Raw genomic sequence first — 12567 nt, 5'->3', positions numbered from 1 at the left:
CCGGCTTCTCAGCCCGGTACGCGCCACCCGCCCACGTGGTTCGCCCACGTGACACGCCACTGCGCCGTGGGCCCGACTGCTCAGGACGCTTCTGATTGGCCCGTGCCATTTCCTGCTTCCGGGTTACGGTCCAAACAGCACTGTCTTTCGAGCGGCCCCGCCAAGAGAGAGAGGCCATTGGTCTTCGCTCAGAGCAGGGGCGGGGCACAGCCTTCGGAACTAGCACCCGGACGAGGGTCTCCGAGACTGCCGAGCGGCGCCGCAAAGAGCCGAATAGAGCCAAGGAGACCCGAGTACGACCGGAGCAGCGCAGGCTGGCCGGAAGCGGAGCCGAGCGCAGCCGGAAGGAGCCGAGCGCGCCCGAAGGGTCTGTGCGCGGCGGGGCGTTGGCCGGGCCAAGCCCCAGCCATGGCGGCCGAGGGGACAGATGTGGCCGGAGGCGGGGCTGTTGGAGGCCGCCTGGCCAAGGACAGCTTGCGGCAGGCTATGTGCCCCGACGCGGCCCCGAACCGGAGGCGCAGCTCGGCGCGGTCGCGAGACGCCGAGCGCCGAGCCTACCAGTGGTGCCGGGAGTACTTGGGCGGGGCCTGGCGCCGAGTACGGCCGGAGGAGCTGAGGGTTGACCCCGTGAGGTGGGAGGTCAGGGGTCAGCCCCTCCTGTGCGCGGGCCGGGGTCAGGCTCAGGCTCGGGCCCTCGGGACACTCAGCGTTCCTGGGCCGGGGGCGGGGCAGGGCCGGGAGCGACGGGGGAGCGCGGGGCGCGGGGGCTGGACGCCGGGCCGGTGGAGCGGATGGCGGGCTGAGCGCGCCCTGCTGTGGGTCTGCAGCGGAGGCCTCAGTAACCTGCTCTTCCGCTGCTCGCTGCCTGACCACCTGCCCCGCGTTGGCGAGGAGCCCCGGGAGGTGCTGCTGCGTCTGTACGGGGCCATCCTGCAGGTGAGGAGGGAGTGAAGGCCGCAGTGGCCTTAGGACCTCTCACCCGGGTGTGGCAGGAGGTATGGTCCCCACTAAGCAGTTGAGGACACTGAGCCTTAGGAGCTAAGTATTTTGTCCATTATGATACTAATGCCTGCGCTCTGGAGCCCCCGGGCAATAGAACAAGAAGTCCCAGATGTGGTGGGAGGAGCAGGAAGACCCTCGCGTGTGTCAGCGCCACTTTGCCTCTGGCCCCTTGTGACCGTGTTCCCTTCGCTGTCTGTTTTCCTTCAGGGAGTGGACTCCTTGGTCCTTGAAAGTGTGATGTTCGCCATCCTTGCAGAGCGGTCACTGGGGCCCCAGCTCTACGGAGTCTTTCCAGAGGGCCGGCTGGAACAGTACATCCCAGTACGAGCCCGGCCCCGACCTCCCCGAAGCATCTCCTTCCCCAGCCCCTATTCCCCTTCCCAATGTCTGCCTTCACATCCCTCACCCCAGGTAGGGAATTTTCCCCAAGCCCTGACTTCCCCCACCTCCATTGCCCCACCCTTCCCCCCTCCTGCCCCAGCCCCTTCACCACCCTGATAGGTTCCTGGGTGCAGAGCCGGCCACTGAAGACGCATGAGCTTCGAGAGCCCGTGTTGTCCGCAGCCATCGCCACGAAGATGGCCCAGTTCCATGGCATGGAAATGCCTTTCACTAAGGAGCCCCGCTGGCTATTTGGGACCATGGAGCGGTGAGTCGGGGGCCTCCTCAGGGCTCCTGCACATAGGCTGAACCCTCATGTTGGCAGTTACTACGCTGGGCTGTGACTGAATGCATCTAGTGCTCTGTCCAGCTCTCCAGTTGAGTGGATCAAGTGTCCCACTGTCTAGCATGGTTTCTCACGCAACAGGCTTCCAAATGATTGCCAGACAAGTCATTCGGTGACCGAACGGGTAGGACAGAGCCTGGCCTGGGGTAGAGGGGAGGGGTAGCAGAGTGAGTATATCCTATCCTTTGGGCTTCAGGTATTTAAAGCAGATCCAGGACCTACCCCCCACTGGCCTCCCCCAGATGAACCTGCTGGAGATGTACAGCTTGCAGGACGAGATGGGCAGCCTCAGGTGAGGGCAGGCAGGATGGGGCGGGGGTGCGGGGGGTGGGGACAGAAGAGCACAGGAGATGTGCCAGGCACCTAGTGGGGTCCTACCCAGGATTTGCTGAAGGCTGGGGTCAAGGCCTAGCCCACGCGGGTGCCTCTGACCCTCCTTTCGTCACTCCTGCTCAGGACCCGTGCCACTGTTCCCCTGCAGGAAGTTGCTAGACTCTACCCCATCACCAGTGGTCTTTTGCCACAATGACATCCAGGAAGGTAGGAGAAGGCATCTGAGTCTCCCAGCCTCAGGTGAGGGGGGCCAGAGGACCCTGCAGTGACCAGAGCCTCACCACATTCCTCCAGGGAACATCTTACTGCTCTCAGAGCCAGAAAACGCTGACGGCCTCATGCTGGTCGACTTCGAGTACAGCAGTTATAACTACAGGTGAGGGTAAGAGGATGGCCTCCCATGGGTCTGTTCCCACAGTGCCCTGGAAAAGCAGACCAGGCCTTCTTCTCTGCATCCCAGCTGCCCAGCGTATTTGGGGATTGAGTGTCCACCTTATTCCCTCAGGGGCTTTGACATTGGGAACCATTTTTGTGAGTGGGTTTACGATTACACTCATGAGGAGTGGCCTTTCTACAAAGCGCAGCCTGCAAACTACCCCACCCGGGGACAGCAGGTATGTGGGCCAGAAGCTGGGGAGCAGGACCTGGCTTAGAAGGGAGAAGGAGGTTGAAGTCTGGAAGGAATGGCGAGCAAGGGTGTTAACTGGGAAGCGCTCCCCAGTCTCCCCATTTCCTGACTCTTGTCTTTTGATCTCAGCTCCATTTTATTCGCCACTACCTGGCGGAGGTAAAGAAAGGTGAGACCATCTCCCGAGAGGAGCAGAGGAAACTGGAAGCAGATTTGCTGGCAGAGGCTAATCGGTGAGGAAAGACGTGTGGGGCAGGGGTAGAGCAGGGTGCAGAGGCAAGGGGCAATGTGGCAGGTAGACTCACTGGGCTGCAGGTTAGCTGTCAGTGCAGAGTGGGGGCAGGAAACGAGCATGAGGCCTGAGGCTGAGGGGGAAGAACAGTTTGAGAGTGGGAAGAGTCAGGACAGGGTCGGGGTTAGGACGATAGGGGAGAAGTTAGAGCTTTGGGGCTTGACCAGCCTGGGGGAGGGGGTTCAGGCAGTGCCAAATGTGCTCTGAACCCCCCTTTTCCTGCTCCCCTCAGGTATGCTCTGGCATCTCATTTCTTTTGGGGTCTCTGGTCCATCCTCCAGGCATCCATGTCCACTATAGAATTTGGTTACTTGGTAAGTAACCAGGTTGGGTGAGTTAGGTGTGGGGGCGGGGAGTAGCAGAGGCCTCAGACCCTCTAGGCCATCTGTGGGCAGACTGGGGGTTGTGGGGTGCTGGTCCCAAGCCTTCTCACCAGTGTGCGGGGTTCCTTCCCTAGGAGTACGCCCAGTCTCGGTTCCAGTTCTACTTCCAGCAGAAGGGACAGCTGACCAGCTTCCACCCCTCATCCTGACTCTCCACCTCCCAACTCCTTGGATTTCTCTGGGAGCCTCCAGGGCAGGACCTTGGAGGGAGGGACAAAGGGGAGGCCCTGGGGACTGGGCTGAGCCTGAGTGAGACTGGGGTTAAGGAGGCTGACCTCCCCCACCCACCCATCCCGAGTTTGAGCAGGTCCCCACCGCAGGCAAGTGGGCAGAAGCCCTGGGATGTGTACCTTAAGACAATAAACTAGCTTCTTCCTTCACACCGTCCTAACCCTGCTTGGGTGTGGCGGAAAGTACCGACCAAGGATTGCACACAGATTGACAAAGGGACCACTGCTAGGAGCCTCAGTTTCTCCTCCTGAAAAGCGTGGCTGTTGGGTGATCTGGGCTTGAGAGTGGTTAGGGGTCCATTCTGCTCTCCCCCACCCCAGCTCCAGCTTAGAAGTGATAAATACTCAGAGGACATGGGTCGGGCAGTGGGGAGTTACGGGGTACAAACAGGGCCCGGGGGTGGGGCTGCCCAACCCTGAGCACTGGAGATCAGGGAACAGGAGGCACAGCTGACACACTGGTGACCTTTTCCCTACATTCGGCTATTTTTAGCTCTAATGCCACCATCCTCACGTGAGACCCGTTGGGCGCCCCAGGCTCTCAGACCTTTGAGCCATCTTCAGCTTGCAGAAACCCGGCTCCCCCCCCAACTCCTGATTCCCGCCACGGAGCCGGAGCCGGGGAGATTCTGGTTGCTGCCCCCCCAACAGTTCTCTCAACCCAAATTTGGGAGTGGGTGTCAGGTTCCCGGTGAGGGCGGGACTTAGGTGGCCAGGCCTGAAGGACGTGGGGACACGGGCCAGAGTGTCCCCACAAGCGGACAGGAGCACACCGGAGCCGTGAGTGGAGTTTGGGGGTGGCTCTAGGCTGCCGGCCTGGCCCAGGGCTCTGAGCCGGCAAGGGGGGCGGGGGAGGGGGGTAGAGGCTGGTGCCAGGGTCCCACGTGGCAGTGCTGGGGGTACGCAGACCCCCGCCTCGCTCCAGACCAGACCGACTCCGCTTCCGGGATCCCTCCAGCCCCACCCCGAGGCTGCCCTTCACTGGGATTCCTGACGTTTTCAAGGCCCTGACCCCCTTCCGATCCCCGCACCATTGCGCGAAGGTTCTGCGGCGGTTGGCGAGGCTGGGGGGCCAGGGGTGGGGCCTCGGCGCTGCGGGTGGCCGACCAGGGCGGAAGGGGAGGGGGGCGGGCTGGGGGCGAGGCCAGTGGCCGGGGGCGGGGCCTCGGCACGGGCGGCAGAGCTGCCCGCACACCCTCCTGCCACCTCCCAGGTGCCCAGCAACTCCCAGGTGCCCAGCAACCCACAGGATGGCGGAAGCGCACCAGGCTGTGGCCTTCCAGTTCACGGTGACGCCCGAGGGGGTCGACTTCCGGCTCAGTCGGGAGGCCCTGAAACACATCTACCTGTCTGGCATCAACTCCTGGAAGAGACGCTTGATTCGCATCAAGGTGGGGCGCAGGTGGTTCTGGTCTCTTCCAGCAGGTGCAGAATCGAGCCTTCCAGGGAGGCAGAGGCTAGGTGTCAGCTGCTGCCCTTTGTCAAGGTCCTCCACCCCCACCTCAGCTGGCAGCTCTACGGAGTGACAGGCTCCAGCAGTGCAGAAACCAGAGGGGTGCTCAAGGCGTGGAGAGGAGATGGGTGTGCAGGAAGTGTCAGTGGGACACAGTAATCAGGTGCTGCAGGTGTGGGAGTGTGGAGGCGGGGACCACCAGACGTGAAGGAGAAGTGAAAACAGGCAAAGACTTCATAGGCGCCTGCTTACCCCAGTCCTTGCTCTGTGAGCATGCCTGTTTCTGCCCACAGAATGGCATCCTCAGGGGTGTGTACCCTGGCAGCCCCACCAGCTGGCTGGTCGTTGTCATGACGACACTGGGTTCCTCCTACTGCAACGTGGACATCTCCATGGGGCTTATCTGTTTTATCCAGAGATGGCTTCCTGAGGGGTAAGAAGTGGGGCCATGAGAAAGGGCTGGGTGGGCTCCAAGGCCAAGGTTCCTGAGCTGGGCAGTTACAGGACAACAGCCATTGGAGGTAATAGGGGCAGCCCTCCCCGGGGGCGACCACCATCTCAGTCCCTACTTCTGTAACTTCGCGTGTGATGCACTCAGAGGCTCAGATGTGAGTGTGTCCAGGGAGTTTTTCCTCCTTTGGTGTCTCCCCCAAGATGGCTCACATACATCAGGACTGCAGGGTCAGAATCTCCCTGAGGTTGGTCTCGAGTGGACCCCCCCCTGCAGTCCTCTCCCCTTCTCTGATAGATGTGGCCCCTACCGGGCCCCACAGACCCGGACACTTCTCAGCGTGGCCATCTTCTCCACGGGGGTCTGGATGATGGGCATCCTTTTCTTCCGCCAAACCCTGAAACTGCTGCTTTCCTACCACGGTTGGATGTTTGAGATGCACGGCCAGACCAGCCACTTCACCAAAGTCTGGGCTGTGAGCAGAAGCTGGTGGAGGGGTCCAGGCATCGGGTTTGAGACCCCAGGGCCTCACTTTGGGTTCTGAGCTGGAGGGGACAGTCAGGCGGGTCACTGGTGCCTGGCGGGGTTTGTCCCGGTTCTGAGGGTCTGGGGCAGCCCCTCCAGTGTTTGCTAGTTTCCATTCTTTCCCCCGGCTTCCCCCTCAACATTCTCCACTCTGTACCCCCAGATGTGTGTCCGCCTTCTGTCCGGCCGGCGGCCCATGCTCTACAGCTTCCAGACATCTCTGCCCAAGTTGCCCGTGCCCAGCGTGTCAGCCACAATTCATCGGGTGAGGGCCTGGGTCAGACATCCCAGTGGGCAGGGCAGGCCGGACTCAGAGGACTTGTCCAAACATAAGGGACTGTCCCCTACAAAGAGTCGGCTTGAGAGGGAGCAATGGGGCTGGGCTTGGAAGAAGGTCAGGACAGAGGCAGCTCTTGCTGACTGGCCCTCACACGGGCAATAACTTGGCTGGACAGTACCTAGAATCCGTGAAACACTTACTGGATGACAAGGAATATTACCGAATGGAGACGCTGGCCAAGGAATTCCAGGAGAAGACTGCCCCCAGGCTGCAGAAGTACCTGGTACTCAAGTCATGGTGGGCAACCAATTATGTGAGTTCTACCTCCTGGGCTTACCCTCACCCACCCTGTGTCCTGGCTGCTCACACCCCACCCTCCTCCGCCCCAGCTCCAACCTCCCACCCACCCACAGGTGAGCGACTGGTGGGAAGAGTACGTCTACCTTAAAGGCAGGACGCCCCTCATGGTGAACAGCAACTATTATGTCATGGTAAGGGCTAGAGCCACACGGGCTCCTGCGTGCTCAGCTCTGTCCCTGGCTCTGGCCTCAGGGCAAGGAACCTGGAGGACACTTCAGAGCCCTAGTGGTGGTTTCTGTAGGCAAGTGGGGGTTCTGAAGTGAGGCCTGAAGGAGAGGGAAGATGCGGGGGGGTCATATCCTGGAAGCACAGTCAGGAAGCAGCTCACAGGCAATGGGGATACTGAGGATGTGGAGAGCCCGGTAGACCCCATAGCCTGATACTGTCACTCCCAGAGTTCCTCAGGCTCAGTGTCTTGCCCAGCTCAGGCTCTCTCACTTCCTTCCTTGTTCCCTCGCTGGCTTTCCAGCCACAGCTTCCCAGCCATCCTGACGCCATTACCAGGGAACTTCCTTAAGCGTGTCTTAAGCAGATCCAGAGCTGCTTCTCATAGAGCTCAGGGGGTCACTGTCGGTCCCTATCCCACGTGACTGGCCCTTTTCCTGCTCCTAGTACAAGACTGTGCACAGCCAGCTGGGAGAGGCTGCCCAGCCACTGCCCTGTGCACCTCTTTGCTCTCCCACTTCCAAAGCACGTTTCAAGTAGCATGCTGGCATTCCCCTCCTCCACAAAGCTGTCTTTCCAGAAACCTATATGCAACTTGTCTAGACCAGAGGTTTGAAGCTGTTTTGTAGTGGCAGAACCCCTTCCTCAAAGAAAAATAAACAAAACATCAACAGATACCATGGGTTTGGAAAAGCAGCTCAGGTCGAAGCCAGGGCAGGGGGTTATCTGATCAGTTATGCATTTCACCTCTTGTACTCGGTTCTCAGAGGGTGTGCAGGATGGACTGGGGATAGGGGGCAAGACACCCCAGACAGAGAGATGCCACTGTGCACACCTGTCGCAGCCTCCTTGCAGGCTCTGCTCTCACCCTGTAGGACTTAGTGCTCGTCAAGAACGCAGACGTGCAGGCAGCCCGCCTGGGAAACATTGTCCACGCCATGATCAAGTATCGCCATAAACTGGACCGTGAAGAGATCAAGCCTGTGAGTTGTGTTGGGGGTGAGGGCGTGACCGGGAGAGGAGGCCTGCGTCTGAGCCGTGCTGGGCCTTCCTCCTAGGTGATGGTGCTGGGCATCGTGCCCATGTGCTCCTACCAGATGGAGAGGATGTTCAACACCACTCGGATCCCGGGGAAGGACACAGGTACTAGGCCGCGGCCGGGTGCCCGCGCTGGGGCCACAGGACGGAGGCCGCTCCCTCCCAGCTGTGGGCCCACCATGGCCAGATGCCCTACTGCCTGCTGGTCACCAAGCGTCCCCAGTGTCTCAGGGTCACGTAACTGCGAAAAATAGTCAGTTTGTGGCCAATACTAGACACCTGCTGTTTACAGGCATGGTGCTAGTACTGGGACCCTGGGAGACCCAGGTCAGAGCCCCTCCCCTGCAGGGGCTCACAGTTAGGCAGTCTCCCGCGCAAAGAGCAACAGGAGGCGTAGTGGAGCTCCCCGCTCAAGGAGCCTGTAGGGGAGGAGGGGCGGGCTCGCCCGGGGCCCCCAGGGCCGCCAAGCAGCACCCGCATTTCTGATGCCAGGACAGTCTGTGGGATTTCCTAGAGCTTTGGTTTCCTCTTCTGTGAAATGCCTCATGGGACTGTGGTTGGCATTAAATGACAGACAGGGAAGCTCAGGGCATGGGGCCTGGCTTGGTGCCAGCAGATTCCGCCCAGGGAAGGGGCAGGGAGGCCAGGCGGAGGGTCCATGCGGTCACCCGCTGTGAGGCTGGGGGGCCATCCTGAGTGGCATGGGGGGAGGGAGGAGCTCCCTACCTTCCCGCCTGAGCCCACCCATGGCCTCTGCCCCAGATGTGCTGCAGCACCTCACAGACAGCAGGCACGTAGCTGTCTACCACAAGGGCCGCTTCTTCAAGTTGTGGCTCTATGAGGGCTCCCGCCTGCTCAGGCCTCGGGACCTGGAGATGCAGTTCCAGAGGATCCTGGATGACCCTTCCCCACCCCAGCCTGGGGAGGAGAAACTGGCGGCCCTCACCGCAGGAGGAAGGTATTCGGGCCCAGGTTCAGGCGCCGTGAGGAGAGGATTTGGGTCCTGTGTGCCACCCTGGAACTCGGCCAGAGCCCTCACCAAGGGAGGAGCGTGGGCCCCAGCGTCCTCTGCGTAAACCAGGACCTGCGGCCGTGAGGGGCGCTGGTGGTAACGGCAGGAGGGTAGCTGCTGTGACCTCTACCTGCTGGTGGCTAGATGGGGGTGTGTGGAGGGGGGGGGACACAGATCCTGGGAGGTGCCCTCACGCCCACAGGGGCCCCCCCCGCTCACTCTGCCCTCGCGCCCTCAGAGCGGAGTGGGCTCAGGTACGCCAGGCCTTCTTCGGCTCCGGCAAGAACAAGGCTGCCCTGGATGCCATCGAGCGCGCTGCTTTCTTCGTGGCTCTGGATGAGGAGTCTCACCGCTATGACCCCGAAGACGAGGCCAGCCTCAGCCTCTACGGCAAGGCCCTGCTGCACGGCAGCTGCTACAACAGGTACTGCACCCCCAGCTCCACTGCACGGCCCACCCCGCCCACCCCCGGGCTCCTCCCCCTGCCCCCACACCGCTGCCCCATCTCCTCCCGCTGCAGGTGGTTCGACAAGTCCTTCACTCTCATCGCTTTCAAGAATGGCCAGCTGGGCCTCAACACAGAACACGCGTGGGCAGACGCCCCTATCATAGGGCACCTCTGGGAGGTAGCAGGCCCTGGGAGAGGTCCCGCAGGGCAGGGGCGGGGCGGGGCGGGCACGGGGGCAGCCGGGCAAGGATGGCCTCTCAGCCTGACCTTGCCCCTGCAGTTTGTCCTGGGCACCGACAGCTTCGACCTGGGCTACACAGAGACTGGGCACTGTCTGGGCAAACCCAACCCTGTGCTGGCCCCCCCTCAGCGGCTGCAGTGGGACATTCCTGAGCAGGTGTGCGGGCCGAGAAGGGGCAAGGGTGGGTGTGCGAGAGTGACAAGTGTCTGAGATGCCCTGTGGCCCTCCCCTCTGCCCCAGCCCCACCCTCAGGGGAAGGGTCCAGAGTGTCTCATGGTCCAGACTGGCTACAGGGAGAATATAGAGATCCCAGGACCATCTCGGGGCTGGAGAAAGTCATGAGGTGTGAGCTCGTGTCCGGGGAGCACCTGTCAGTGCCTTCCTCCCCGACAAAGCCCAGCCAGGCATCTGTGCTGACGCCCCTGGCTTGTCCTTTGCGTCTCCTCCTCCTGAGGACGTCAAGCATCCTGAGGCCTGCCCAGCCTTGCCTTCGTCCGCTGCTCACCCTCAGGCCTCCTGGACGTGACCCTGGAGTCCTCCTGGAGTCCTCCTGGAGAGCCCTGCCCCAGCTGACCCCTCCGTGTCTCGGCAGTGCCAGGCAGTCATCGAGAGCTCCTACCGGGTGGCCAAGGCGCTGGCTGACGACGTGGAATTGTACTGCTTCCAGTTCTTGCCCTTTGGCAAAGGCCTCATCAAGAAGTGCCGGACCAGCCCTGACGCCTTCGTGCAGATCGCCCTGCAGCTGGCACACTTCCGGGTAGGAGCCCCAGGCCGCCGAGCAGGCGGGGGTGGCACCAGGGCACACCTGCAAGATTCACCCCTCTGTGTTCCCTAGGACAGAGGCAGGCTCTGCCTGACCTACGAAGCCTCGATGACCAGGATGTTCCGGGAGGGACGGACGGAGACTGTACGCTCCTGCACCTGCGAGTCCACAGCCTTCGTTCGGGCCATGGCGCAGGGGCGCCACCTGGTGAGCCCCCCACGGCCTCGTGCTGACGTGCCCGCTCGGCCTCCTGCCTGCTTGAGGGTCAGGGCTACTCTTCACTGCTCCATGTCTGCCGCCAGAAAGCAGACCTCCAAGATCTGTTCCGGAAAGCTGCTGAGAAGCACCAGAATATGTACCGCCTGGCCATGACGGGGGCTGGGATTGACAGGCACCTCTTCTGTCTTTACGTGGTCTCCAAGTACCTGGGGGTCAAGTCCCCTTTCCTGGCCGAGGTCAGTGTCGGTGGGCGTGTCCTCTGTGCTCAGGCCCTCTCCCGGTGGGTCTCGGCCTGTCTTCTGTCTGGACGGCTGGGGCCGGTGTTCCCGCCCCACAGCCACCCAGGCCTGTGGACTGGTGCCAAGCAACAGCCTCCCCCTCGTAGAGTTGCTGTTGGCGCGAGGGGGGAGGGACGGACAAGCACGATGTGTCAGGTGGTGGCAGCGCTCGTGAGAGAAGGGCAGAGGCTCCGGGGAATCGGGGCGTCCAGGTGGAGGGAAGCTCCAGTGCCCGGACGCTGACACCGAGGCAGGGGTGTGGGGTGTGGGAGGGGCAGCAGGAGGGGTGGGGGGCGGAGCCAGGGGATGGACAGGCAGGTCCCCTGATGGAGGGTTTTGGGCAGAGGCTGTGATGGTGAGAACAGCCTAGGGGACCGTGGACAGCAATCAGGAAGGTCCTGCGTCCTGTCCCTTCTGCATCCTTAGCCAGGACAGTGCCAGGCTCACGCACCTGTCCGCGGGTGTGCGTGGCCCCTGACTGCCGCGCCTCCCTGTTGCAGGTGCTCTCAGAACCCTGGCGCCTCTCCACCAGCCAGACTGCTCAGTTCCAGATCCGCATGTTTGACCCAAACCAGTACCCCAATCACCTGGGCGCTGGCGGTGGCTTTGGCCCTGTAAGTGCCCTTGACGGTGGACAGGTGGGAAGGGCCAGGGGCCGGGCTGTCAGGGGAGAGTGCAGGGCCTCGAGGAGGTTAGACCAGAGGCAGGGGCACAGCCCTGGACCTGCCCTGCCTGCAAACAGGATCAGTACCTGTCGACCCCAGCAAGAAAGGTGGCTGGGACCCCACCCGTGTTGACACCCACTGCTGGAGTGACCCTGCCCGGGGCTTCTGTACCCTCTGAAGTGGGCTTATGGAGAGTCCAATCTCCCACTGAGACACTCACGTGGGCTAGTTTGTCGGGGAGCTAGAGACCCCCTGCCAACGTGAGGGGGGCCTCCGGAGGGAACCTGAGGTGGGGCCTTCTCTTCTGTTTTCATGCTGTTTCCTGGGGATGGGCCCTTCCTGTGAATCTTGTGGGCAGAGCAAGGATAACATCAGCTTGGCTTCCAGATCCTCAAGGTTCAGTTCACCTCTTCTTCTTTACCCCTTGTGCTGCCCTCAGGTAGCTAATGATGGCTACGGGGTTTCCTACATGATCGCGGGTGAGAACACCATCTTCTTCCACGTCTCCAGCAAGTTCTCAAGCTCAGAGACAGTGAGTGTCTCCTGCTCCCACTCAGCCTGAGGAGGGGTCGCCCCCCCAGGGCATGTCTGGCTGGGGAAGAATCCTTCCCTGTGGGGAGAGAGGGGCGGGGGCTCACCTGGAGGTTGGTCTGAGCTCTTGACTCCCACAGAATGCCCAGCGCTTTGGGAACCACATCCGCCAAGCTCTGCTGGACATCGCTGATCTTTTCCAAGTTCCCAAGGCTGACAGCTGAGGGCTGGAGAAATGCCAGCTGCCCTTCTGTCCCCACATTGTGGAGGAAGGGGCCTGTGGTCCGCTTGCAGGCACAGCAGTGGCCGTGCACAGGTGCCCAGGCTCCAAGGGCACCTCTGGAAGCGGGTGCTCCCTGGGCAGGCGCTGCTTCCTGAGGGCTCAAGTGGTGGAGGTAGGGCTGGAGCAGGAAGGGAATCTTCTTTTTTTTTTTTCTTGCTAGATGTTAATAAAAATAAGGCTGTATAATTCTATTTTAGCCCTTAAGTACCTGTGTTTTTTGGTGGGGGAACTAGGAGGCCCTTCCCCTGCTCCGGCCTCAG

The 12567-nt window shown here is 61.6% G+C and overlaps 2 protein-coding genes across 8 annotated transcripts; both read left to right on the top strand.

Moving 5' to 3' along the window:
• The first annotated feature begins 189 nt into the window (after window positions 1-189).
• Window positions 190-3745, top strand: CHKB (choline kinase beta). Of its 3 annotated transcripts, none has more exons than XM_068559611.1 (11): window positions 193-632; window positions 828-936; window positions 1210-1323; window positions 1518-1651; window positions 1926-2021; window positions 2211-2269; window positions 2357-2438; window positions 2568-2676; window positions 2820-2923; window positions 3215-3296; window positions 3440-3745. In XM_068559611.1, exons 1-11 carry the CDS (start codon window positions 409-411, stop codon window positions 3512-3514), a joined length of 1188 nt encoding a protein of 395 aa, XP_068415712.1. In that variant the 5' UTR covers window positions 193-408; the 3' UTR covers window positions 3515-3745. The 3 variants fall into 3 exon arrangements, with proteins under 3 accessions (XP_068415713.1, XP_068415712.1, XP_068415711.1); XM_068559610.1 differs by having other exon boundaries at window positions 1210-1413; XM_068559612.1 differs by lacking the exon at window positions 3215-3296 and having other exon boundaries at window positions 190-632; window positions 1210-1413.
• Window positions 3746-3825: 80 nt separating this feature from the next.
• On the top strand, window positions 3826-12498 carry CPT1B (carnitine palmitoyltransferase 1B). Of its 5 annotated transcripts, XM_068559607.1 has the most exons (19): window positions 3826-4375; window positions 4809-4986; window positions 5342-5481; window positions 5797-5974; window positions 6188-6289; window positions 6480-6617; window positions 6694-6795; window positions 7705-7812; window positions 7888-7972; window positions 8630-8825; window positions 9118-9303; window positions 9400-9505; window positions 9608-9724; window positions 10161-10325; window positions 10404-10538; window positions 10634-10786; window positions 11329-11442; window positions 11933-12025; window positions 12165-12498. In XM_068559607.1, exons 2-19 carry the CDS (start codon window positions 4846-4848, stop codon window positions 12246-12248), a joined length of 2343 nt encoding a protein of 780 aa, XP_068415708.1. In that variant the 5' UTR covers window positions 3826-4375; window positions 4809-4845; the 3' UTR covers window positions 12249-12498. The 5 variants fall into 5 exon arrangements, 4 of the variants coding, with proteins under 4 accessions (XP_068415708.1, XP_068415709.1, XP_068415707.1 ...); XM_068559608.1 differs by lacking the exon at window positions 3826-4375 and having other exon boundaries at window positions 4739-4986; window positions 6718-6795; XM_068559606.1 differs by lacking the exon at window positions 3826-4375 and having other exon boundaries at window positions 4739-4986.
• Window positions 12499-12567: the final 69 nt, after the last annotated feature.

This window comes from Eschrichtius robustus, chromosome 13 (assembly GCF_028021215.1).
Source record: "Eschrichtius robustus isolate mEscRob2 chromosome 13, mEscRob2.pri, whole genome shotgun sequence".
Taxonomy (NCBI): domain Eukaryota; kingdom Metazoa; phylum Chordata; class Mammalia; order Artiodactyla; family Eschrichtiidae; genus Eschrichtius; species Eschrichtius robustus.
The sequence above is the reverse complement of the archived record's forward strand: the minus strand, read 5'-3'. Positions and strand labels throughout refer to the sequence as shown.